Here is a 25,098-nt window from a genome sequence, read left to right on the forward strand (position 1 = left end):
CGACTGAGCCACCCAGGCGTCCCTGGGATTTTTTTTTTTTTGCATTCTTTGAAGTTTTTATTTAAATTCCAGTTGGTTAACATACAGAAATGACCATTTTTACGGGTTATTAAAAGTGAAGTTTGATAGGGGCCACAAATGACCCTCAAACCAATGTGAAGGGCCAGACTCAAGAGGGAGAGGGTGGGAACCATGGCTCTTGACCCTTGGATAGGCTAGGGGAGTCACATGGCGTCAGATGGAGAGGGAAGAAAGGATTTTGGAGAGAGCATATGTGCAGATGTTTGGAAAGAGTCCTTGCTGGGAAGTCAGTCTCTATTTGTACCTCCTCCAATGAAGGAGAGAAAAGACGTGTCACCTCCTTTCATCCAGACATGGAGTGCCTACTCAGCCAGCTTGATATAGATCCCCACAGTCTGGGAACCAGAGGGCCAGTGCACGTTTCATACCTCTGAAAGTGAAAGTCAATGGGATAGAGGCTAGTGTATTAGGATAAGCTTAGGCATCTGGAATTTGTTGAGAGAAAGGGGGCACTGTTTATGGACCAGAGTTGAGGCACATGGGGAGGAGCGCTGGCCTGGTGCTATTTTAAGGCTGACCCAAGGGGGACCATCTGGAAGGACAAGAAGATCCCAGCAGGGAACACCTGTGTGGCTGAAATACACCCAGTGAGGAGGTCGAGATGCTGGGCAGGCAGAGTCAGCAGGAGGTGCTGGGAATGGCTGGCAGGGGCCCCGAGGGTGCCCCGCAGTAGCAGCACAGAGCCAAAGGCAAAGTGAAAACGAGGCCAAACAGACCCAGGTACAGATCCTGTCCCACCCTTTACCTCCCTAAGCCTCAGCTTCTCCTCCTGTAAATGGGAGTGTTATTATAGCCCCAGATTGTTGGGAAGAATAAATCCTAACGGTGTGATAAAAGAGCTCATCTGGACAGGTCAATAGGCAGAATCTTTGATATGTTATACTTCAAAGGTTAGATTTTCTTTATGACAAAATTTACCTACAAAGTTAAAGGACAAGCTACAGCTCAGGAGAAGAGATTTTCCACCTGATAGATCAAAGAATCGCTCTGGAAGATGCATTTGGCGGGAGAGAGGGAGCAAAACGACATCACAAAGGAGCAAATGGCCCAAAGAAAAAGAAACAAAAGTCATAAATAGGAAATTCACATTAGGAGAAATAAAAAGGACTAATACCCACATGAAAAGATGGGTCAACCTCAGGTAAATGCAAAGGAAAACATGATACTAGATGCTATCCCTCTAGATGTGTGGGGAGAAATAGTCTCATAAACTGTGGCTGGGAGTTTAAATTGGCACCGTTAGATGCAGTTTTGGCAGTCATTGGTAAAAAAAAAAATTAAATCTGCGCACCCTGAGCCTGATTTAGCGGTGGGGCTTCTTGTTTTCTCCCCTAGAGAAGCTCTCCACACGTTTGCACAAGGAGGCATGCACACAAATGTTTACGAGTCGTCTCGATTTACCAAAGCCCCCCAGATAGTAGCATGCTGGTACATGGGTTAAGAAGTGACTTTCCGGGCGCCTGGGTGGCTCAGTCGTTAAGCGTCTGCCTTCAGCTCAGGTCATGATCCCAGGGTCCTGGGATCGAGCCCCGCATCGGGATCCCTGCTCGGCGGGAAGCCTGCTTCTCCCTCTCTCACTCCCCCTGCTTGTGGTCCTGCTCTCGCTGTCCCTCTCTGTCAAAAAAATAAAAACTTAAAAAAAAAAAAAAAAAAAAGAAGTGACTTTCCAAACACACCAGGCTTGTGGTGTTTGCGGATTTTCTGCCGCAACCAGCCCCACCCATGGCCAGTTTTAAGCTACCTTGGTGAAGTCTCAAAACCCTGGAAGAGAGGAGCACAGCCGGCTCTCGGGAGCTGGTGCAAGCTGACCTCAGCACACCACGGCCCCCAACAGGGTATGTGAACAGATTGTGTAAAGGTAAGAAAACCCAGCATCTACACGTTACCTGGTGGTATGTAGAGCATGAAAAAAAAGAAGGCGGAGAATATATACCGATAAATCAGCAATGCTTTCTTTGGGAAGGGGCGGGGTCTTGCCTTTCGAGAGTAGTCAAAGATAACTTTAGCCTTTGTAATATGTTCAAGGAGATCACTTATGTAACAAAGTTAACAGTGTAAACATTGAAGTAACAGTTATAGTCTTTATGTGGCAAATGAATGGAATGGCCAATCAATGGGGATTCCTCCATTGCTCCCTCCTACCATGGCCATGCACTCTGAGGGAAACAAATCAAGTCTGTTCATGCAAGCATTAAATACATTGTTACTGAGTGCCAACTTCCTTCTGCAGGAGAATATGGCGGGGAGCAAGACCCCCAGTCTGGGGGAGCTCATAATCGGCTGGTGAATAATTTGCACTATACAAGAGTGGAGAAAGGGAGAAAGAAGGCACATCATAGGTGTGACACTGGCGATGTCTTGGGTGCCGGGGAGGGGGTAAGTCTGCAAGTTGGTACAACACCAGAAGGATCTACAGTAAGGAAGGTGGGAGAAGCAGAGGGAAGGGCAAGGGAGAAAAGACCACATGGAGGGGAAAGATCATGTTAAAGCAGGCAGAGGAGAGAGAGCAGGGGCTGTGGGGGGTTGCAAGAAGCCAGCGGGGCTGGAACTTGGCAGGCAAACAGGCCATGGGGGGAGCTGATACCATGCAGGCAGGAGGGCTGGTACCGGACAGTACTGGGAAGCCACGAGGCCAGGGCCACGCTGGTAAACAAAATATTTTTTGTGACAGAAGCAAACAAAAACAGGAAATTTTTCAAAAACACAGCACCATATGACAAAGTCTCCCGGAAACCTTTTCTAGGATATGTGTCTAAGATTCTTCACCCTGCAGAGACTGGAAGGGGCTGTCACACTGTGGGTCTGCAGTAAAGACTGGTTTCCTTTCTGGTATGGGGCTTGCCTCTGCAGGCTGGAAGTCTACCTGCAACAGGGGTCCTCCTGACCCACTGATGCTTTCTGAAGAGTCATACCTGCATTTGCTCGCCGATCATCCCAGCACCTTCCTGCTGAGCCTCTCATTACCCACCATCAACTTAAATCCTCATTTCCTTGGGCACATGTTCAGTTTCTTTGTGGATGAAAACCTCTTTCTTCCTTTCTCCCTCCCTCCCTCTTTCCCTCCCTTTAAATACACCCTCAGCTCAGCCAGCAGCATCAGAGCCTTTTCAACTGTCAATCAAATCTCAGAGCATCACTCCTCAAAGGAGGCAGATTCCTGCACACTGTTCGCCAAGCCTCCACAATCAGGAGAAATCAGTTCGTAATCACCATGAAACCCCCTCCTAAAGGGAATCACAAGCCTTGGATAATGGAGGGTTTTCTTCTCATTTTCTACCTTGCACTTTCCCCTCGGAGCCCTTGAAGAATGTACCTGCAGATGAATGGGTCGATGGAGTGATGAGTGAATCATACTTTCACTCATTCAATATATAGTTCCTAAGCTCTGCTCAGGTTTGCACCCTTGGCTCTGGACCCTCCCCAGCACTGTGCCCACCTCTGTCGTGTCTTCCCAGGGCAGAGACCGGGACACATCCCAGTACACTTTAGCTAACCCCCCTCAGTACTTGGGACTCACCTGCAGCCTGTCAGCCCAACAGCTCTGTTCACACACCTGCTTTTGGAATCCTTGTTCCATCTCAAGCATCCTGGGAGCTTCTCCAAGTGCTAGCCAACATTTTTCTCTTCGTTTCATTTAATGATCATGAAACATCAATTAACTCAAGGGGGGCAGGACACCACTAGCCCCAGCGGTCAGCTGGTGATGTGAGAGATTGTCCGGGGCACTGAGCAGGGGGCAGCACACACAGGAAGCTGAGATGGCCCGAGGTCACACACACCAGGCCAGAAGTGCAGCCTGGACACTTTATAAATAAGTTACATCATGTCTGGAGCCTTAAAACAAGAGTTTAAAAAGGCTGCACTGCTTCTCAGGAGGAAGGGATCAACAGAATACCCCAGAACCCTACACCAGAATCCCCGTCATGAAGCACAGCTGAGCTCTCATGCGCCACGGGGGTGTGCTGGATTCAGAATCCGTCCACCCCTGGTGGGGTAGATGCAGGTAAGAAAGTAAAGGTACCATCTAAGGCATCTGTTGGGGCAGCGACAAGTGTTATTCTGAACTGGGGGAATGCGTAATCACATGGGGTGGGTGGTGAGCGGGATTTCAATCTGCAGAGAAATAACCCAGGAAAGCTTCACGTGGCGCCTTACCCCGGATGCCGTGGGTCTCCGAAGAGCAGCAAATGCCTGCATTTTGTTTCCTTTGCAGGAGACCTCAACGGTCTCAACATACCCAACACACTTATCTCTAACTTGTGGGCTTTTTAGTTTTTCTCCTAATTTCAAGGGAAAAGGCCCTACTTAAGATATTTAGATTTGGTTTGGCAGATCCAGCTTGGTCCCGTTGTCAACTGTTCTCTGTTGATGTTCGCTTCCAGTAGCTCACTCCCCCTTGGGAGTGTCCACTCGGGAAGGCAGAGGGGCGCCAGATCTTTCGAGCAGGAAGGGACCCAGCGCAGGGATTTGGACACTGAGGTACTGGAGGGGCTGGGAACACCCAGAGGGAGGGGTTGTCGGTGCTCACGGGGATTCCGGAAGCCGCCGCTGTCCCTGGAGCTCCAACTTGCCGCTGCTCACCTGCAGACACTTCCAGCACAGCCGGGGCTGCTGGGAACTCGCTGCTGACGCAGAGCGGGAAGCAAGGATTCTATGCAAACATTGCTGAGGCTTCGGGGGGCCCGCCCTGTCTGCCCCTGCTGCTACAGCTGCCAGGGGCCCCACCAGAGATGCTGGGGAAAAGGAGGCAGCATTCTCCCTCCTTCCTGGCTTCCCGTTTTCCACCAGTGGCTTCCACCACCACCTTCTGTCCACGGAACCCCACTGGTCTACATAGTTCAGGAGACACAGGAGGTCACAGAAGGGAAACACAGGGATGGAGCCCGGAATACAAGGTGCATTTGTGCGTTTGGAATTTTTTTCTTCTGAGTGTTTGTATTTGGTGGAGTGGGATCTGTGAAAATCCTGAGGACGTGAATGGAGGATGTGCTCCTGCAGAACGGATTCACATCTGCGCCTAATGAGTGTCTTGGGGTTGCACTAACTGGGACTTTTCTGCCCTTCCTTTCCTCTGCTAATGTTCCCGGGGCTGAGCAGGGAGGCCCACACCTGAGGCTCCTGGTCGGAAGTGCAGAATCAGCATTTGCCCTCAGAGATGCCCCCGCTTACTGCTCTGTCTTTATGTTGCTGGTGTTTCTCTTGCCCATCCTCCCTCCACTCCTTTTTCTTTTTTCTTTTGGCGGAGGGGTTCTTACTTTTTTGTAGTCTAGGCAATACATTCTATGCAGAAGTTTGCCATGGTCGATCCATGATCTTCTTGTATTGCACCAGAAGGTATTTATGGAATATCTAATCCTCTACACAAGATTTGTTATTTTAATTGAATGCAGTAACTTTGCCATAATGTATATGCTCTGAGGAGCTTAGATATCCCTTCCCTACAGTTGGCTTGCCTCCCCCTGTCCTGGGGTCCATCCATGCATCTGCTCTAATCATGACCCAGGCTCAGGTAGGGTGAGGATGCAAAGCTGCATTTCTCAGTCAAACGGCCTGAGCTGTGGAGCAAGGTGCCATCCTTTGGCTACCTCCACCGTCTAAGTACCTCGAGTATTAGAGAATGTGGTCAGGGGCACAACTCATCCTCCCCTCCCCCTCCCCCTGGGGCCTCTGCTTAGACCCTTTCTGCTCCATCTGCCCTGCTCTAGAGATTGCACACTGTACTGTGCACCAGGCACTTTTGGGGTGCTTGCTAATTCACCCCGTCCTCACAGCTGTGTGCAGTATGTCCATGAGCACCATCATATGGAAGCATCAAGTGAGACGGGAAGTCTACACGACATGTCCAAGGTCATGGGGCACACGGTGGAGGCGGAATGCAGTCTTGGGTACTGGTTTGCATCTTTGCTCTGCCACAGACAGCACCTGCGAGGTTGGGAGGGCTCGTCCGGTTGCAAAATTCAAAACTGCAAAATTGTGCTTTCTATGACTCTCATTTGTGTCCAATCTTTGGCCACTGTGGACCAGTCACACCAGTTTCTGATAGGGAAAGGAGGGGCTGTGTGTGCTCAGCCAGCATCCTGTGCTCCACATGGCTCTCTCTCCTCTTTGGCAACTGCTCTCCTTCGGTTGGAGCTAAGGAATGAATGATCAAAAAGTCTTACAGCAAGATCCAGACAAGGAAACAGGTAGTGCCTTTATCGTGGAAGGACATGAGCCACTCGTTAGGCTACCGCTCCTCATCTCATGGTTTCCATCCCTCATTTAACTCTTGCAGCAATACCATGAACACTGCTTGTTAGCTCTCCCATTTTATGGCGGGGAAAGTTGAGGCTGACAGAGGGAAAGTGACCTAAGACCCTGCCAACCTTTGTCTTCATGGAGTCCAAAATCAAGGCAGGAGGAGCAAATGTGCACCACCCCTGGGGTTTGGCCAAGATGCAAACTCACTCGGCTGTCTCCATCCCATCATCCAGTGCTGCCTATGACAGGTGGCGGGGCCTCTCTGCACCTCCGTACCCACTATGTACTCTTGTGATCTGCAAAATGTATCAACTATCAGCTGTACGTTAATACATTACGTAGAACTTTTCATAAAATGCCCCATGCAGAGCCAGCTGATATTAGCCTGAATCTGAACAAACAAGTTGGCTGAAAAGTAGCTGGATCGAGGTAGCTATATTCAGACTGGGAGACTAGCAAGTCTTCCTGAAAGGTTGGGACCTTAAAAGGTCATCTATATGCACGCTCATTAACGTAACTAGGCACTTGGCTCTTGTAAGACATTTCTAAGCCAACAAAGACACTGGCCGAACTTGGGCATAAAATGTTCATCATGTCATCATTTATAAAGAAACAACACTGAAATCAGACCACGCAACCTCATGGAGAGGTTAAATACATCACCCGAGACCCAATACATGGAAAATTGGGAAGGCAGTAAAAAGATGTAGCTCCTGGCCTCATTAATGAAATGCCAACACTTGGAATAGATAGAAATAAAAGATACAAGCTGGGAACCATCTCAATTTTGTTTACATACATATACAGGAGAGACTGGAAAGAGAGAAGTTTAGAAAGAAACATGGGAAGAGCAGAGAGAGAAAAGGGGAAAGAGGTGATGGGGAAAAAGAGGGAAAGAAAACAATTTGGACAGATAACTCACCAAATGCTATGCTTATGTGATACCTAGACGGTGACATTATGGGGTTCTTTGTGTTTCTGCACTTTTGGTTTTAAATATATTCTCAGTGAACATGCATGCATTTTGCCATTAGGAGAAACCCACCCCAAGAATCCACCTGCCTAATGAGACAAGGGCAGGGCAGAGATGTAGAAAGTCCCACGTGCTCATAGCTACAACTCAGGCTGGAAGAAGAGTCAGCCGCGTGGCTGTGGATCAAGGACTCCTACAAAGCTCCCTGGCTGGGCCTCCGGGCAGGTGGGAGAGGCTGTTTGGTAAAAAGTGCTAAGGTGACTCCTGTAACTTCAGAGTCCTCTTTAAAAAATTTAGCTTGAAGGCCATCAAGCAGGTCCTTCTAACCCTTCAGTCAGGGTCCTTAAAGTACAGTAGACCCCGAAACATCATGCAGCCTCTTCCGCAGTCTTCAAAGACACTTACTTTAAAATTAAGGGGAACTTAAGAAAATTCTCATTTATTAAATATCTGTATTGCTGAGAAATCTGTTTCAAGGACCAGAAAGTTCAACTCACACTGTCTTCAACAAGAAAGAAAACTCAAATCATAACCCAACGGCAGTTCTAGCTTCAAGGATGGCTTAATTCTATGGCCCAGGGATGAAACCCAAAACCCTGATGTTCTTTCGGCTTTCCCTTTCTCTAGTTCCCTCCCCGATCATTGTGTAAACAGCCCAAGATTCTATCATAGAAAAATGGACACAGCAGTATCAAAACTCAGTATCTCTGCAGCCCAATATCCAGAAGAATAGAGAGAAAAGAGAGGTCCCTCCCTGGACCAGGACCAAGGGATATGTTGATTGGTGTAAGCTCATCAGAGACAGACCTGTAGGTGGGAATTAAATCAATAAGCCACATGGCTGAGAAAACGTTTTCCTAGGAAAAGTAGGGTTCTGTTGGTAGAAAAGGAGGGATAGAATCCAAGGAGTCATCTTCCATGACAGTGCCATGTACTATGCTGGGAGCTTCATGGTGCTTGATCCATTTGGTTGAACAACAAAACATGGCCTCTTCTTCCCCACAGGAAATTAAAACTCAGGAATCTTAAATAAATTCCTCACTATTCAAACGGCAAATGGAGGGCCTTTCTCATAATGGAACAAAAATTTTGTCAAAGGAGAAAATACCCATTAGATCTCAAGTTCCTGAATTTAAAATACCAGCATTTCCACTGACCAGTGACCTTAGCCAATCCATTTAATGACTCTGGGTCTGCAAGGTTTCCACTGCATCTTTAAAGTCCCTTTTGGCCCTAAAGCAGTGTTGAATTTCCCACTTAATTCCCATTTCCAATTTCTTCTGGCTCCTACTTCAAAGACTTCAAGGCGATGATCTTCAGAATCTTTTCTCAATGAATGCAAACTAACCAGAAAGAAGAGTTAGACCATGATAGGTCCTCACACGCTCCTGATTCAACTCTAAAACTCCACCATTGCTGCTTCATTCCTTTGGTTAGTAATCCCTTGGCTTCAGTCGCTCAAATGCAGAAGTCCAAGGAGGACTGGCACCCAACGCAGTAAAGGCTCCCAAGGGATGGACTTCTCAGACAGCGTTCCTAGGGGAGAGGGACAGTCTAGCCTGCTAAGAAGGGTACCGGTCTGAGAACCGGCATGCGTGTTCCCATGGTGGCTTTGACACTGACTCTTGGGAGCTACTACTTTATAGAGGAGACAAGTCCTCTTATCTATAGAACGAGGCTACTGGCCCTGAAGGAAACCACTGGGTGATGGGTCATGTGCAGAGAATATACACGAGCATGTGTTTCCTGCCTTCACTGAGCTTGAAGCTTCAGGGACCAAGGGAAGAGCCAGGTATTTTCACACAAATACATAATGGCAGTGATGGATGCCACAGACCAGAGGCACCTGGCACTCAGCCAGGCCAGGAGAGACTTCCGGGGAGCATGTGGTCTGTGGGCAAATTTGTGAAGACAGAGTGGTAGTGAGGGGTGAAGGGCAGGGGAGACAGAGGGAGATACACGCAAATGTCCTATATTCTAGGGCCAGCACATTCGAGGGAGTGCTAATCCACATGCTACGTGGTCAGAAACAGTAAGAACCCTATGGGATGTTCAGCTATAACATTAGGAAAAGGTTGTAAGAGGCGAGATTACTCCTGCCTGGAGGATAAAAGGTTCTGTGGAAGTGGGAAGAGGGAACAGGGCTGGGGAATTTGATGATCCAGTAGGACCTCACCAGGGAAACACGGAGGTGGGATAAGCACATGGGGTGGGGTCACAGAAAGAGCAGGGGAACAGGAATCGGTCCAGGCCAAGCCAGGGCACCTGTCAGGGGATGACTCGGAAAGTTTGACTTCAAGACTTTGAAGCCAAAATTTAGAAATTTACTGCTAACGGATGCTTCCCACTCCCTATCAGAAACCTCTCTCTAACTCTGGCCCTGAAACTGAGACCTCCTCTTTGAATTCCAATCCCTCCCTGGTCTCTTTCTCTCAGTTCCTCCTTGAGCCTCTTCATGAGCTTCTTTTCATCTGCCCCCCCCAACACCAGACGTCCACCCAGCCCCAGAAGCCTCCACGTGTAACCTTGTCTGCACCTCTGGCTTTAACCTCTGCCTGTTTGCTGGTGGCTCCGCATGAATTAACTGCAGCTCAGATCATCCCTGGAGCCAGCTCGGACTTCCCGGCGCTCGGGCCTTTGTGCACGCGGTCATACTGAATTATTTTTAGGCGATGGAGTCCCTACTCCTCCCTCCCAACTCAATCTTCTATGGATTTCGAATCTGTAAAACATGGAAGCATGGTTTTATTAATGTCATTTAGTTCATATATTGCAAATGTATAACATTTGTGCAAGAAAATGAAACCAAGAAGCCATCCTGCTTGACACGCAAGCTTGAAATCAGCAGCTGAGGCAACACAGGTAAGCTTTGCTTTTTCCCCTGATTGCATAAGATACGGTATATTTAACATTTACAATAATTACTGTTTATAAGCATCGTGATAAATGCCTGATTGCTCCCATGCTTATCCCCCAACACTGGTTTTGGTTCTGTTTTTCATTTTAACTCCCAAGATCACTATCTGCCTTGATATTTCAAGAGTCCTGAAAGTGATTGGAAAACAAAGGTTTGTCATCGATTTCTGTTGGAAAGTTCTATCTCTAATTATAGCTAACAAATGCTAACTCTCTTCCTCATGAATATTAAAGTCAAATACGAAGCAAGGGAAACTCTAAGTGCTGACATTGCACAGGATACAATATTATCATGACCTGGGCTGCCGTCTATTGTCACACCGCGGCACCAATCTGTGCTGAGCAGCCGCGGCCTCTGGGCCCGGCGTCGGGGCCACCTCGAGTGCGGGGACCACAGAATGGGATTGAATGTGTGCACCTGCTGCGTCCCTCCCACAGTGATGCATGGCTCAAAGATGGCCGGCGAGAGAAGCAAGTCCAGCATGGGTTGATGATGGGGACGAGGAGAAGGACAGCGGCTGACATTTAAGCACGACTACTCGGGGACTCCCGTTACCAAACTGAATCTTCGACATGACCCTCTGAGGGAGGTTCTGCCCTGCTCTCAGTTCCGGGACAGAGAAACTGAGGCGCCAAGCACTTGTTTCACGGTTTCAAAGAGGTGGAACAAGGGTTCAAACCCAGAGAGACTTGAATAGACTGAGCTAATAATACAAACATTTCATTCACTGCCTCTTTTATGAAAGTTTAACATATTTAAATAGTAGAATTGGGATGGTATATGCAATGCCGTTTAAGCCCGTCCACAGAACATGGGCCGGGCAGCCCCTGCAGGCCTGCTTTGTCACTACTCTGTGAATAACTGGTGGACACTGGGGGTGTACGGGGAGCAGGGTCAGTGAGGAGGCTAAGCCCAGGAAGGAAGAATGGGATCCTGAGCCATAGCTACATCAGGAGGCATGGAGAGGCCCCAAGAGACCTGAGGAGGAGAAAGTCCCAACTGATGGGACTTGAAATCTGATTCAGTGTGGAGGTGAGGGCAGGGGAGGGATTCAAGGTGAAGGGCAGGTCCCTCTTGCTGGACCTGCTGGGCGGCAGGGCCATTTCTCAACATAGCTTATGTTTTCCTTCAGCTGTTGCTTGTTACAGGTCCTGTTCTCAGCACTGCGGGTGGAGGAGGGGCCATACAGACCTGCTGACTCACGGGGTTCGAATCCTGGCTCCATGACTTAGTGTCTGGGGGACCGTGAGAAAGTCCGTGAGCTTCTACAAGCCTAAATTTCCTCTTCTGCAAAAAGGGATCCATCACCTGTAGTAGGTGTAATGAGTTAAGTACATTCCCATACATAAAATATTTAAAATATTCTATTTCCTGGCACATAGAAGGCACTTGGTAATGATTTACTGAAAGTGGGCAATGACTATTACATCTTAGAGGAGACACAGACCATAAATGAGGATATGATAAAATCAGCTGAAGTTGTCTGAAGAAAGCTAAAGCAGAGCAGGGATCTGAGCGACAGTGGGAAATCTATTTAGAAACCTAAGGCAAGAGTTCTCTCTGAGGACGTGCCATCGAGCCGACACCTGACACAGCGGACCAGGCTCCAGGTGGAGGGATCCCCAAGTCCAGGAGCTCGGAGCTGGGAATGGGCGTGGTGCGTCCAAGGAAAAGTAAGATGGATGGGGTGGAGGGGCAGAAGATGAGTGGGAGGGGCAAGTCCCGGATCATATCATAAGGCGCCAACCAGCACCTGCCCATGAGTTTGTATTTTACTCCAAGATCTACAAGAAGCAATACAATGTCATAGGTAAGAGCCAGACTGACTGGCTAGGATGGGATCCTGACCCTACCTTTCCCAGGGGTGTCCGTCAGTATCTTCAACTGGAAAATGGGCATGTTAACAGTACCTCCCCTCTAGAGTTGCTGCGAAGAAGTATTTGCAAAGAGCGGGCAGGAACAGCACCAGGTGCCTATCAAGCATTACGTAAGCATTAGCCGCCACTGTCCCCACCACCCTCATCATCATCATCTGTGGCTTCTGAGCAGGGAACAAACACCATCTGAATTATCCGCAAGTAAAAAATAGTCCTCTGGCTTCCGTGAGCAGGTCATAAAGGTTGGCCTTTGGCAGTGGTGCTCTGACCCTCCGGAGCGCTAGAGAGAGACCACTGCATTGCACATAGATGGAACTAGTGGCTGATGGCTCTGTGCACGGAGATTTCAATGTTCCCCCGAGAATATGTATGTGCTGGGTCCAGCTAAGTCAAGTCTTTACAACCTACTGGCTGCCTAAAGTGGATGTACTATTACCAAAAAGGGCGGGGGGAGGCAATGTCAAAAAACAGAACAAGACTCTCAGGCTCTTCCTTCAAGAGCATTCCGAGTAAAAGCAGACTCGAGAGGCAGTGCATTCCTCCTGGCTTCTCCCTTGAGATAGATAGTCCCAATTAGCTAACAAGACAAAATGGGAAATGTAATTTCTGCAACTGCGATACAGATCGTATTCTGCAAATATGATACAGATGCAAAAAAAAAAGAGGAGCATTTTCTGTTAATTTTTCTGCAGAGAAAAACTTTAACATAAATCCCATCCTCTTAACTCTGGAGAAGGGACATATTGGACAGATGCACTGAAAGCCAATTTGTGAGAATTCCTGATCTAGTAACCCCACTCTCCAGGACAGCCCTGCTCTGGTTTAAAATGTATCTAGTTCAAATGGTCAGCCTCTGTGGGAGAATTTTGCTCTGTACCATTGTCTCAAGTAATATTTTCCTAATTTTTTTACTAAGTACACATAAATAGGGCAATGAATCAGAGGCACTCTATAAAACCGAGAGTACCTTTGAATCTTGCTCTTTCAGGAAATAAAAATGGCTCGCAGTACAACGTAACTCTTCAGACACTGAGCTGGGAGCTTTATATCTACTAGTGGATTTAATGTAGCCAATTACCCAACTTCAGTTATTTATATAAAAAGTGGATGATTTTTACAATATCCCCAGACTACCTCTACTGGCATTACTTTTTTTTTTATGTTATGTTAATCACCATACATTACATCATTAGTTTCTGACGTAGTGTTCCATGATTCATTGTTTGCGTATAACACCCAGTGCTCCATGCAGAACGTGCCCTCTTTAATACCCATCACGAGGCTAGCCCATCCCCCCACCCCCTCCCCTCTAGAACCCTCAGTTTGTTTCTCAGAGTCCATAGTCTCTCACGGTTCGTCTCCCCATCCATTTCCCCCCTTCATTCTTCCCCTCCTGCTATCTTCTTCTTTTTTTTTTTTTTTAAGATATAATGTATTATTTGTTTCAGAGGTACAGGTCTGTGATTCAATAGTCTTACACAATTCACAGCACTCACCAAAGCACATACCCTCCCCAGTGTCCATCACCCAGTCACCCCATCCCTCCCACCCCCCACCACTCCAGCAATCCTCAGTTTGTTTCCTGAGATTAAGAATTACTTAATATTTGTTTGCAATAATCTGTTCTGCTTTAAAATGTAACTTAAAGGGGAACTGGCATCATTCTCTTAAATAAAAACGAAGCTGTTCTTGCTTTCCATACATAGGAGAGATTTGTGGAACGTATGAAAGATTCACAATGGAGTAAGTATGGCTCGGGGTGTCTGTTTACAGTGGGTGGGGGCAGAATCCAGGCACGTCCACACCACATGGAAAATGGACTTTTGACTTTGGACAACCGCAGCTTAGCTCCGTCCTGGAAAACATCCTGGTGCTCTGGACTGAGCAATAAGGGTAACACATCCTGAAAAACATCCTCACACTTTAGACTGAAACAGAGATAGTACGACACTGTTAACTAAACAGCCAATCACGTATCAGAAAGTCAGTTTAAATGTTGTCAGCACCAATCATAAGTCTTTCAAACGCTTTATGGAAGCTTGCGTCTTTCTGCCTTCAAAACCCTGCCTCCTGCCTGTAGCATGGAGCACACCCGATTTCGGCTGTCTCTGTCTCCCAGATTGCAATCCCTAAGACCCCAAATAAACGCATACATTGATTTTGCAGCGTGTCTTTCCTTGTTTGGGAAAACGGATCAGTGTCATTAAAGTCTAGCCAGTTACAGGTAATGGAGCTGATCCTGTCCCTGCTCTCCTTGCTAAAAAAAAGGAAGATTAGCAAAGGCTTATTATCCTAAAACACATTTTTTTTTTCTTGAATTAAACACAGTCTTGAAAGAAAATTGAAAATGAAGAAAGTTTTCCATAGGAATTACTATTCAGGAGCATTATCTCATGGGTCTGCTAAATTCATCCTGATTCTTCCCAGTGGTCTCAGGGCAAAGGCTGAGAGTGGCAGAGGACGAATCAAAGGCTCTTCTTTCCTGGAGACAAACCTAGAATGGTGCCCATTTCAAAGGCTGCTCTTCTCGGCGTCTCTGCTTCTCAGGTGTAGCCAGATAAATAAATAGTAAATGAGATGTAGGAACATCACCCCCCCACCCACGGCTCCCCCCAGGGAAAGGAAGGGACTGCACACCCTCACTCTGCTTTTCCTCTCTGCCTTCCCCAGCCTGTGGCTCACATGCCACGGCCAAAACTTCAGAAGTCAGCCTGGACCCTAAGGGGGTCTCAATAGTGGAGGCTGCTCGTCAGGATGAAGAAGCAGAAAGACAGCCGGAGCTCGGGGTCTGATGGCCACGTGACGGCACCATGCCAATGTGGTCTGCCCGCATCTGGAGCTTAATGTGAGTGAAAAGCCATCTTTTATCTGGCTTAAGCCCCAATATGTCATGTCTGCGTCACTCACAATCCCGTACAATTACTAACCAACACCGGTGTTAACGCCACACTGTGGGAAAGGCCGATTTCAGCCTTTAAGCGTGCTGTGAGGTACAAATTATGATCCTCATCCTACAGATAAAAGACCTGAAATTCAGGAAGATCAAGTGACTTGCCTGAAGGCACAAAGCCCATAAGAGATTGAGCCAAGATGTGAGTCCAGCTTTCTCTGCCTTCAAAGCCCCTTAGAACCTGACTATTCTGTCTCTGGCACAGGCCCAATTTGTCCTATTGGCATGGATGAAACTTAGTTCTTAAAATAAATGTGGAAATGGAAAATTTCACATTTTTATTATTGAAATGGCCACTGATTCAACTTGTCCAGTAATTCTGGACTGTGCCCATATGTAGGACACAGGCCCATCAGCATGGTCTGCTTTATGGCTCGGCCTCCATTGTCAGGATGCCTGGGGTCTCCAAGCTGCCCAAGGGCCTAAATGATTGAGATTAAAGCAAAAGAACGGGATTCGAGATATAAACATAATGCTGCAAGGTCAAATTAATAAATACTTCATTAAATTTCCTCGAAATAATATACTGGTCACATTTAGTCTTTATAAATGTTACACTGCTTTTGCAAAGATCTTGTAGGTAGACTGTCTTACTTTGCAACATTTCCTGAGTATGCAGAAAAATAACAACTGTTCACAAATAGTTATTTGGAGCTAATTAATTTTAAAAATGCATTTTAGAGGCACCTGGGGTGGCTCAGTCAATTAAGTGTCTGACTCCTGATTTCAGCTCAGGTCATGATCTCAAGGTTATGAAATCGAGCCCCACGTCAGGCTCCATGCTGAGTGTGGAGCCTCCTTGGGATTCTCTCTCCCTCTCCCTCAGCCCCTCCCCCTTCCCCCAACTTGTGCACACACACGTGTGTGTTCTCTCTCTAAATAAAAAATAATAACCAAAATAAAAACAATTTTACAGGAAAAATGTATATTCAGTGTGGGAAATTGGTACATTTCAATGTCTCCTAGGAAGTGGAGTGGGGTCACCAAAAGTAAGAGTACCCGGGGCCGGGCGGACGGAGGTTCTGAAGTAGCTCTCAGGACCCAGTGTGGGGGCTGCAGAATCTCCCTCAGCAGGAATCTGGTCTTGAGGAGAATGCTCCCCTTCCCTCTATTCTAGGGGTTCTGATATACTCATCCCTGATCCCTTGGATTAAAAAAAACTCCACATGTCATGGGGGCACAGACTCCCTCATTTTCACTGGGGAAATATTGGACAGGACAAACTTGATTGCTCCTCACCATGGAGAGAGAGGACCCTGGGCCCGGCCAGGGAGCATGTGTCTGGACCACACAGAGAGAGGCTCTCTGCTGCTTCTGGCAGTTACTATTTCATCTGCTCAACCACCTCGGCTAGCTCAGAAACAAATACTTCTTTACATGATTACACTTTTTTCATCAGCCCTGGATGAAAATGCACCTGTAGGCAGATCAGTTATGAGGACCCTCTGCCATGCAGGTCTATCCTCAGGGAAGAGGTCCTTTACGTTAAGGCATTAAGACTTTGGAATTTCTTCACGTAGCTGTAAGTCACTGAGCAGAGAAGATGAAACCATCCGATTATCTGCCGTTAGGATCAACTTAATAGCTACAATTACAGAATTTCAAGGTTCTCACAGAGCACCAAGTTCATCTTGTGTGTCCCCACGTCTATTTCCTCTTCAGTACTTTATCTGCTCCCCATCTCATCTCACTTTTAGAGCTGACTTAGGAGGGGTAGGAGTGAGGATCTAGAAACCGGATCCCTCAGGAATCCTGTAGGGTGTGATCCCCACACTCAGAGGCCTGATGGGTCCTTCCCCTCCCAGACATTGCCCACACGGATGCTCCCAATTCCACACAACTTGGTTCATTCTTAGACTCTCAGAGACCATTTAGCCAAATCAGAAAGAGGTTGTCTTGCCTCTTGGGACACTTTGCTGTTTTCCAAATAATCATCTTTTAAAAAACAACAACAACAACAGCTTATTGACTACTAATTGAGAACCAGAAACAGCATACTTTTCCATTGAGATACTTCCTCCCTATTATCACCGAGCCTTCGAGAGCTCACTATGTTTTTGTGTTTTGTTTTGTTTTGTTTTTTAATTGCATGGAATTTAGCTTCTTTTCTTTCTTTCTTTGGTCCAAGTTCCATTCCCTGGTCTTTCATTCATCAATTCAATAAATGTACAGGGAACACCAACTATGTTCCAGACACACTGATAGGCACCAGGAAGCTAGAACGGAATAAAGCCACATGGTGCCAGGGCTGTAGACATCATCTTGCACATGGGGGATTCACTAACATCCCTAAATATCCACACACACACAAAAAGTACAATAAAAGGCAACCTCATCTTCATAAGACTAGAAGGACTAGGAGTCAGTATACACTATCTTGTAGTATTCCTCTCCATTGCCAGGGTCTCAAACCATGCTGGAAACCCAGGCTTGGAACCTCCAGTGATGGGGAGTTCACCAGGGAAGACAACATCTGTCGGGGGGCCTCTGGGAGTTCAGAGAGCTCTGGAAACAGTGCGGGACCCACAGGAGACACTCAAGGAGCATTTACAGAATAAGCAAAAACCCATCAGGCCTAGTTTCAGTCCATATAAATTTCACCCACGTCTGCTGACTGTGGCTTCTTCAATAAAACTAAAAATAGCCAGAATGTATTGAAGGCTTAGGATGTCAACCTCCCTTTCATAATATTCACATTTTCAATTCTCATGACTCCATGAAGAAAGGATGAGGAGGATGACTCCCATTTTACAGAGGTTCTAGGTCTCCCGTGTGAGTGGGACCCAGCTGGCTGGTCCAGAGCATGCGTGTGTGTGTGTGTGTGTGTGCGTGTGTGCATGTGTGTGTGTGTGTGTGTGGTGTGCCCTAGAAACCGACGCTGTTCTCCCCGACCCACAAGGAAGGCCGCTCTGAAACTCGTGTCCCATTGTCTCTGCCATATGCATCAGGGATCCCTCACTTACCCTCACCTTTCTTTGTGGGTGCCCATCCCTAAATCATGGCCGCCAGGTGCAAGGTGCCCCCACCCGGGTGCAGGCTGCTGGGGGAGGAGCCTTAGTCCATGTGGGGGATAGCAGCGCAGGTGTGCCGACGCCAGGTGGGCTGAGGCCCTGCGGACCTGCTGGCAGGCTCTCCTTGCTCTCTGAACACAAAGAGATTTGCTCTGACGACCCCAGGCCAGAAGCCAGGACCCCTGGACGTCAGGTCTGCCTGATGGAGTCAGACCTGGGAAGAGAGCACTGCGGCCCTTCCAGGGAGGCTGCCCAAGCCCTGAGCAGCCAGGCCTCTCTCCTCCGGGGCCCTCATCACTCTCTCTGTCATTGTCACTCAGCCCCTCGGTTCCCCACCACATCTGAGCTCCAAGAGAGCAGGGTCTGCCAGCAAGCTCTGCTTCAACGGCCTCACACGCAGCCGACTTTCAGAAACTGGGGTGTGACGCTGAGTGTCTCCACAGAATGCACACTGAGTATGGAGTGGATTAGGAGATTATCCCTGTCAAACGTGGTGGGCAGCTGAAGCAAGAAGGCCATGAGCTGGCGTGTGTGCACGTGGGGGCTCCTGGTGTATCCATGCATGTCACCTGATCCCCCAGACAGCCCTACGGGGTTGTTTCTATCACAGTTACTCCATTCACAGAGGGCGCTAAGCACAGAAGCTCCTGGCCCAGGGTCACAAGGAACCCAGGTGAACTCAGCTCTGGCTAACTTCACACTCTACTTCCTATAATACAACTAATGCTATACAACTTCCAGTGGTTTCTGGATACAGTTGATAAAGCAGCAGACCCAGAGACGAGGGCTCATGCGCTGGTGACTTCTTATGGATGTGCTCCATCAGGAGCAGGTTGGAGAACACAGGGCAGGGGAAGGCAGGGAGTTGGCGGGGAGGCAGACATGGGTGCATTTCAGCAAAGGTGACCCTGCAGGGGACTCTGGAATATGAGTTACATCTCAGCTTGTCCCATCCTGAGACAAGGCATGGGGCTTCCCTGTCCCTGTACAGAGAATCATGGGTGCGGGCTGGGCTTGGGAAGACTGTGAGGGACAGTGGGATTCAAAGGCTCAGGCAAGTTCCAATCTTGAACAAAGTGCTCCCAGAAGCCTGGGGTGGTCCTCCAAAGCCAAGTCGCAGGTGGCAGGGGATGAGAGCACACCGAAATGGAAGCACGGCGATGGGGGAGGTACGTGTGTGTGTAGGCAATTGTGAGAAGGACACTCAGATAGGGAATTGGTAATTTCGATGTGGTGGGACATCTCCCTCCCAGAAGCTGCATCAGTCCTTTCTGCCAGTCTCCTGGACCCGAGGGGGAGGGTGGGAGGGACAGGCATTCAGAGTGGAAGGAACGGCAAGAACAGAGGCAGAGATAGAGCACATTGAAGACAGCTTCCAGAGGAGGGCCTTGCAGGGCAAGCAGGCTTAAAGATGCCATCTCAAGGACAAAGGAGGAGCAACACCAGGCTTGGCCCCATGTCACAGGGCCAGCTGGCAGAGTAGACTCCTGGTCTGCCCAGGGGGGGTCAAAAGTTAGGGACCTGGGCTTCAGTGGTTCTGAGCTGACCACTGATTTCGGAGCTGAGCGGGTGGGAGGATATTGCTCAAGTCTCGGCTTGGCCGGAGACCTCCTTCTGACGGCCCCGAGCAGTGCTCTCCTCGGGCCCCAGGTGGGTACTCAGGGCCTGGGAGCACGACTGTTTTACCTGCTTAGTATTCTCCATAAGAACAGGCATATTTGATATTTAGGTGCACTTTAATGGACCCTGAAAAGAAATCACGTTGATTCATTTAAAGAATAAATGCCCCCCTGCGCCCCCTACATGATGAAACTCTTAAATGCTTCTACTTAATGGAAATCACCTCTCAAAACAGTACTAAAACTAATCATGGTAATTTTTATACATTTCCACAATTTCCTATGCTATCTTCTCTCGGGCTTTGATGAACTGTGACAAGCGGATGCCTTTTCTGTGCGCAGCTCTCAACAGCCTGAGGTTGCCCTCTCTGACTTCAGTGATCATTCCCCACCCCTCGCCCCACCCCAGGGAAACATTTTCTAACACCTTCAGGGAGGAAGAAACAGCAAAATCTATGAAATAGCACCATCGTGGTGGAAGGAAATTATCACAATTAAGTAGACATAATACTTATTCACAGGCACGGACATGTCGATTACTCGCAACCCTGACCTCAGGAGAGAGGAGGTGACCGTTCTGGGAGACCCACGAAGGGTAAGCAAGGCTCTGAGGCAAGCAAATCACATTTTAAAATTTCTCACTCTGGTTTCTCTTCCTGTTACACATCTTAAGTGACCAAAATTTATCTCTGTGCCTCTGAGGTCCCAGTACTTTGGTTTGTAGAGGCATCTGAAAGGTTTGGGGCAGCCAAGACTTATCCTGGCCCCAGTGGATCATGACGGGATCGCCTGTAATTTATACTTTTCTATTTCTGGTAATGACCAAGACGCTGTAGACTTTAGATTCCCACCGGACACCAGGGCCAAACACCCCCCAGTATTGCCACGTCCACAGAGAAACAGCCCCCTCTCTGCCCTGCCCCCAGTTCCAGGAGCAGATGGGACACCTGTCACCCAGGCTGTGCAGTCAGCTGACTGCTTGCATGTCTGTTCTGTAATGCTGGGATCTTTCCAGAATGCCCGGGGGATGGTCCCTTCTGAGTTCAGAATCCCTCACAGTCATGAGATACACAGTTCACTCAGACCAGAAGAAACCTTCCCCAAGTCATCTTTTAAAAACATATTGAAAAAAGACAATGCAATGGTGGCAGGTAATGGTTGCATTTCACATGGGAAATTACTCGTTTTCTCTTATTTACAGAATCCAACCATAAACATGGAGCCTGGAAAATTCAACGAGCAATTGTTTCACATCTTGAGAAACAGTATCTAAATCGTCTGCCTAACTGAAACCATCTCTACCTAATGTGGCTACCAGAGGACGGATATATTGAGGAAGAGAACAAAAATGTCTAATTCTGCCCCTTCATTTATGAGACAACATCTCATGTTTGAACTGTGTTGGGTTTGTGTCTCTGAAGTGCTCTCATTTCATTGGGCCAACCGGCTGCAAGGAAGTCCGTGTGCTTGGTCAGCACAACTCGGCCCCCACTCCCCGGCCCCTAGCCACACCGTTTCTCTTCCCCCCTCGGCCCTGCCACCCCACATCTCTCCCGCCCTGTGCTCGCGCCTGCACTGCTCAGGCCCCGGTCATTTTGCGACATCTGCCCAGATCATCCTTTCCTACCTCTGTCTGCTGAGCCAACCTCTGCTCCCAATTCCAGACCTCACTTGGGATCCCATCTCAACATCCACCTCTGCTGGACTCGTGGGACACTTGTCTACCTCCCCTGGAGGACCGTGAGCTCTTCCAAAGCAGCAAGGCAGCCTCCCATCCCCGGCGATGTGTCCCAGGGACCGGCACGGGGCAGAGAGCTGCTAAGCGAATAACCACTGTGTGCACAATGGGGACATTTACTCCAGCTAACAGGTACTGTGAGCTTACTCTGTGCCAGGCACTCTTGCAGACATTTCCTTGCATAATTCACTCAATCCTTAACACAAACCCGGAGGTAGGTGCCTCTTACCAGCCCCACTTTACAGGTAAGGAACCCAAAAATCAATCAATCCATCCATCAAATCAAAAACTTTTCTAAATCCACACAGCGGACAAGTGTTGGAAGTAGGATTTGAACGTGGAAAGCTCAGAGCCTGTGGTTCTCACCACTACTGAATTCTGCACCTCTAGACACAGCAAACTTTTTCTATTTCTGTTTTAGAGATAAATGGAATAAAACAGCCAAATTAAATCATTTGTCCCTGCAAGACCACTCCACTAATGAGTGTCAAAGACATCATTAGGTCCCACGCGCTTTGACTCCTTCTCATTGTTTCTCAGTATATCCTACCGCATCGTCTAAACATCTGGTTTTCTTTCTTTTTGCTTACTTAGAACTACATGCATGTGATGGAAATCATGTCTGGATAATAATATATACAAACATGACTGTTAAAACTGCCTTCATTGTTGTACCTGCAGAGGGCGCCTCATCAGGGGTGAAAGTATATTCCCCTCCCCTTGAAGGTGGGCTGGCCTTGCACCTGGCCTTGAGCAGTGCAATGTGGGGAAGGGACCCTGGGCCAGTTCCCAGCCTAGCCTGTTACAAACCTAGAATCTCCTTTCTCCCCCCAACCGCCCCCTCTCTTTCAGTGAATTGAGCCACCATATAAGAGGTTGGATCACCCAACTGGAGACAGAAGCTCAGCAGTTCCCTTGTGCAGTCCCGCCACCCCAACCAAGGATCAGACATGTCTGATGTCATGATCTCCAACGATCCATCCTCTCTGCAGAAATCTCAGCAGAAAGCAGCACATGAATGACCTGGATGAGGCCGGCCAACTCAAAACATCGAGAATAAATCATGGTTTTAAACCACTAAGTTTTTGGCGTGCCTGGCAGTGCAATGATATCTAACTGAAAATAATGCAACTGGAAATCACTTCGAGAAAGAAATCACAACAGCTCTCTCTTGCTCACTCATGGAGCAATCCTTATGGTAATTATTGCTGGCCTCTATGTTAGCATTCCATTCTAAATAGTATGCTCGGGGTATTCCAAGGGCACAGCAAGTGTACCCCAATTAGCCCTATGTCAAACCAGACCAAAGAAGAAGAAAAGCTTTTTTTTTTTCCTCCCCCAAACTGCATTTCATTTGTCTTTGTTTCTGTGTGGCAAGTCCTCCTCTCCCCAAGCCCCTTGCCGGGCTCTGCCGGCAGCTGGATGTCCAGCAGCCTTCTGGTCCTCACGGTGGGGGGTGGGAACCACCAGCTCCAAGAGAAGGCTCTGTTGGCGACAGCAACTGACCTCAGGTGCTAGAGTCACGGGGAAGGACCAGAGTCCTTGTCAGGTACCTGGGGCTGGCTGTGGGCAGGTGGGCTGGGGTACAGATCCCACCCAATTTCCAGGTCCCAGCCTTGTCCCTGAGAACAGACCCAGCCCCATAGCCCTGTGTGGCCACTCACAGGTCAGACTGACTGGATACTGACATTGAACCAGTTCCTCTCCTGGCAATTAACATGTATAATCTCTGTGAATGTAAAATGTCCTTTTCCTTTATAATCTCTAAGACAAGAATACTACAGAGGATAGGTTTTTATCCTCATTTTTCGGGTGAGGAAATTAAATTTCAAGTTGCCAATGCCTGGGGTCACACAGGAGTTCATGCAATGGCAGGATTCCTACTCCCTCTGCCAATCAACCTTCTTCTGGCAGAAAGTGGGGTAGAGATGGGACACTACACAGACAGTGGCCAGCAGGGAACCCCAGGCTTCCGGAATGCACATGGAACACAGGAAACCGGGTGCCCACCAGTCTCAGTTGCCCGATTTCTTCCCCGGAGAGAGGAGCAGAGTGGAAGACAAGGGATGCCCGGGAGATGGGTTGACTTGCCTAGTACTTGACACTTAACTCTGCCCAGAGTCAGAGGAGGGGCAGGCGGTCTCCAGTGTTTTTCTATTTCTAGACCACAGGCTCTGATCAACCACCAGCAGTCCTTGATGTTGTCCTGTGTGGTCTGAGTAGCCTGCTCTGCCCCACGCCGCCCACGCCTCCTGCAGGTGGAGCTAAGCAGACCACTGTGTCTACACCCGGAGTCTCCGGGTATTTCATTGCATGCCGTTCCACTCACCATAATATCACCGCCAATAATGAAGTGACCCGATTGACAGGGAAATTCCAAAAGGACTTCTTTGAAGGGTAGCTATGACAAGAGCTTTCGACTCTACTGGTTTTTATGTCTATAACAATCTTTACTACCTCTATTTGTATCTTTAAAGTTAAGCAGATTTTCCATAGTTCTTTTTATCTCCTTGCTTTCTCTCTCTTCCATCCCTATAGGGTTTGTTTTGTTTTGTTTTCAAAGATTTTATTTATTTGAGAGAGAGAGAGAGAATGAGCGGTGGGGAGGGAAAGAGGGAGAGAGAGAGAAGTAGACTCTCCACTGATCAGGAAGCCCACCATGGGGCTCGAACCCAGGACCCTGCGATCATGACCTGAGCCGAAGGCAGACGTTTAACTGACTGAGCCACCCAGGTGCTCCTGCCATCCCTGTTTTTCTCCTTCATACGCTATGACTGATCTACACATTCTCCCAAATGTACTAATATAAGTATTTCCTCTTGATGCCTATCCTTACTTCTTATGCAATAAACTCTATTTTTTGGACTCAATGCTCTATTACACTTGCTGGGAGTCCTGGATGCCCACTAACACCCAGCCTCCTCCGAGTTAGAACCGGGGCTGTCCTTGGCCATCCTTCTCCCCAAGCTGGGAGTGTTGATTCTGAGTCCTCCTTTTACCTGGGAAGCTCTACCACAACTGCCAACTTATTCAGTCCTCTGTAACTAGCTGATCATCAGGACTGACAACAGGATGACACTTGCCATCGTCTTCCTCCCTGACTTGACTGTAGTCAACCCTTCATAGCCAGGTTTATCCCTGGGAGAGTGTGTTTTCCTTCAGCTCGGTTCCCCTTGCAACAATGTGCACACATGGCTACACCAAGAATGGGCCCCCATTTCCAAAATTCACTCATCCAACATTCAATGCGATTTACTGAATGTTGCTACGTACGTTGCACTCTGCTGTGCACTGGTGTGTAGTGATAAAGGACGGTTTACCAGTGGAAAGCAAGTACCCCACTGCCATCCTCCTGCTCACCTGTCTGCCCAACGATGGAGGCGCTCAATCTGTGGGGGATCCTTGAGGACACCTTCAAGGTCACTCGGATCTGGTAATACCTGAGGAAAGAACAGAGGACAGGCTGATGAAGATCAGACTCCTTACTGTTGGTTTCTTCTAAAAGTACAGGCCAAAGGGAACCACGGAAGTTTCTAGGCAGTGTGCACAGTCATTTGGCATCAAGGAGGGACAGTGGGAGAGGGCTAGGATGGGACCAAGATGGACACAGGAAGTTGAGTTGAAGTGAGATCACAGGAGACACATACAAGGTTGGTGGTAACAGGGAGAGGGAAAGGGATAGATGGTTGGTC

At 48.2% G+C, this 25,098-nt stretch overlaps 1 protein-coding gene across 1 annotated transcript in view; it reads right to left on the reverse strand.

The window, feature by feature from the left end:
• The window catches only part of FAM135B (family with sequence similarity 135 member B), a 179,576-nt gene that overhangs the window by 116,828 nt on the left and 37,650 nt on the right, over positions 1-25,098 (reverse strand). The window contains exon 2 of the mRNA XM_021688480.1: positions 24,767-24,846. Coding sequence (XP_021544155.1) covers positions 24,767-24,846 — 80 coding nt within the window. The remainder of the gene's footprint in view (positions 1-24,766; positions 24,847-25,098) is intronic.

This window comes from Neomonachus schauinslandi, chromosome 4 (assembly GCF_002201575.2).
Source record: "Neomonachus schauinslandi chromosome 4, ASM220157v2, whole genome shotgun sequence".
Lineage (NCBI taxonomy): Eukaryota > Metazoa > Chordata > Mammalia > Carnivora > Phocidae > Neomonachus > Neomonachus schauinslandi.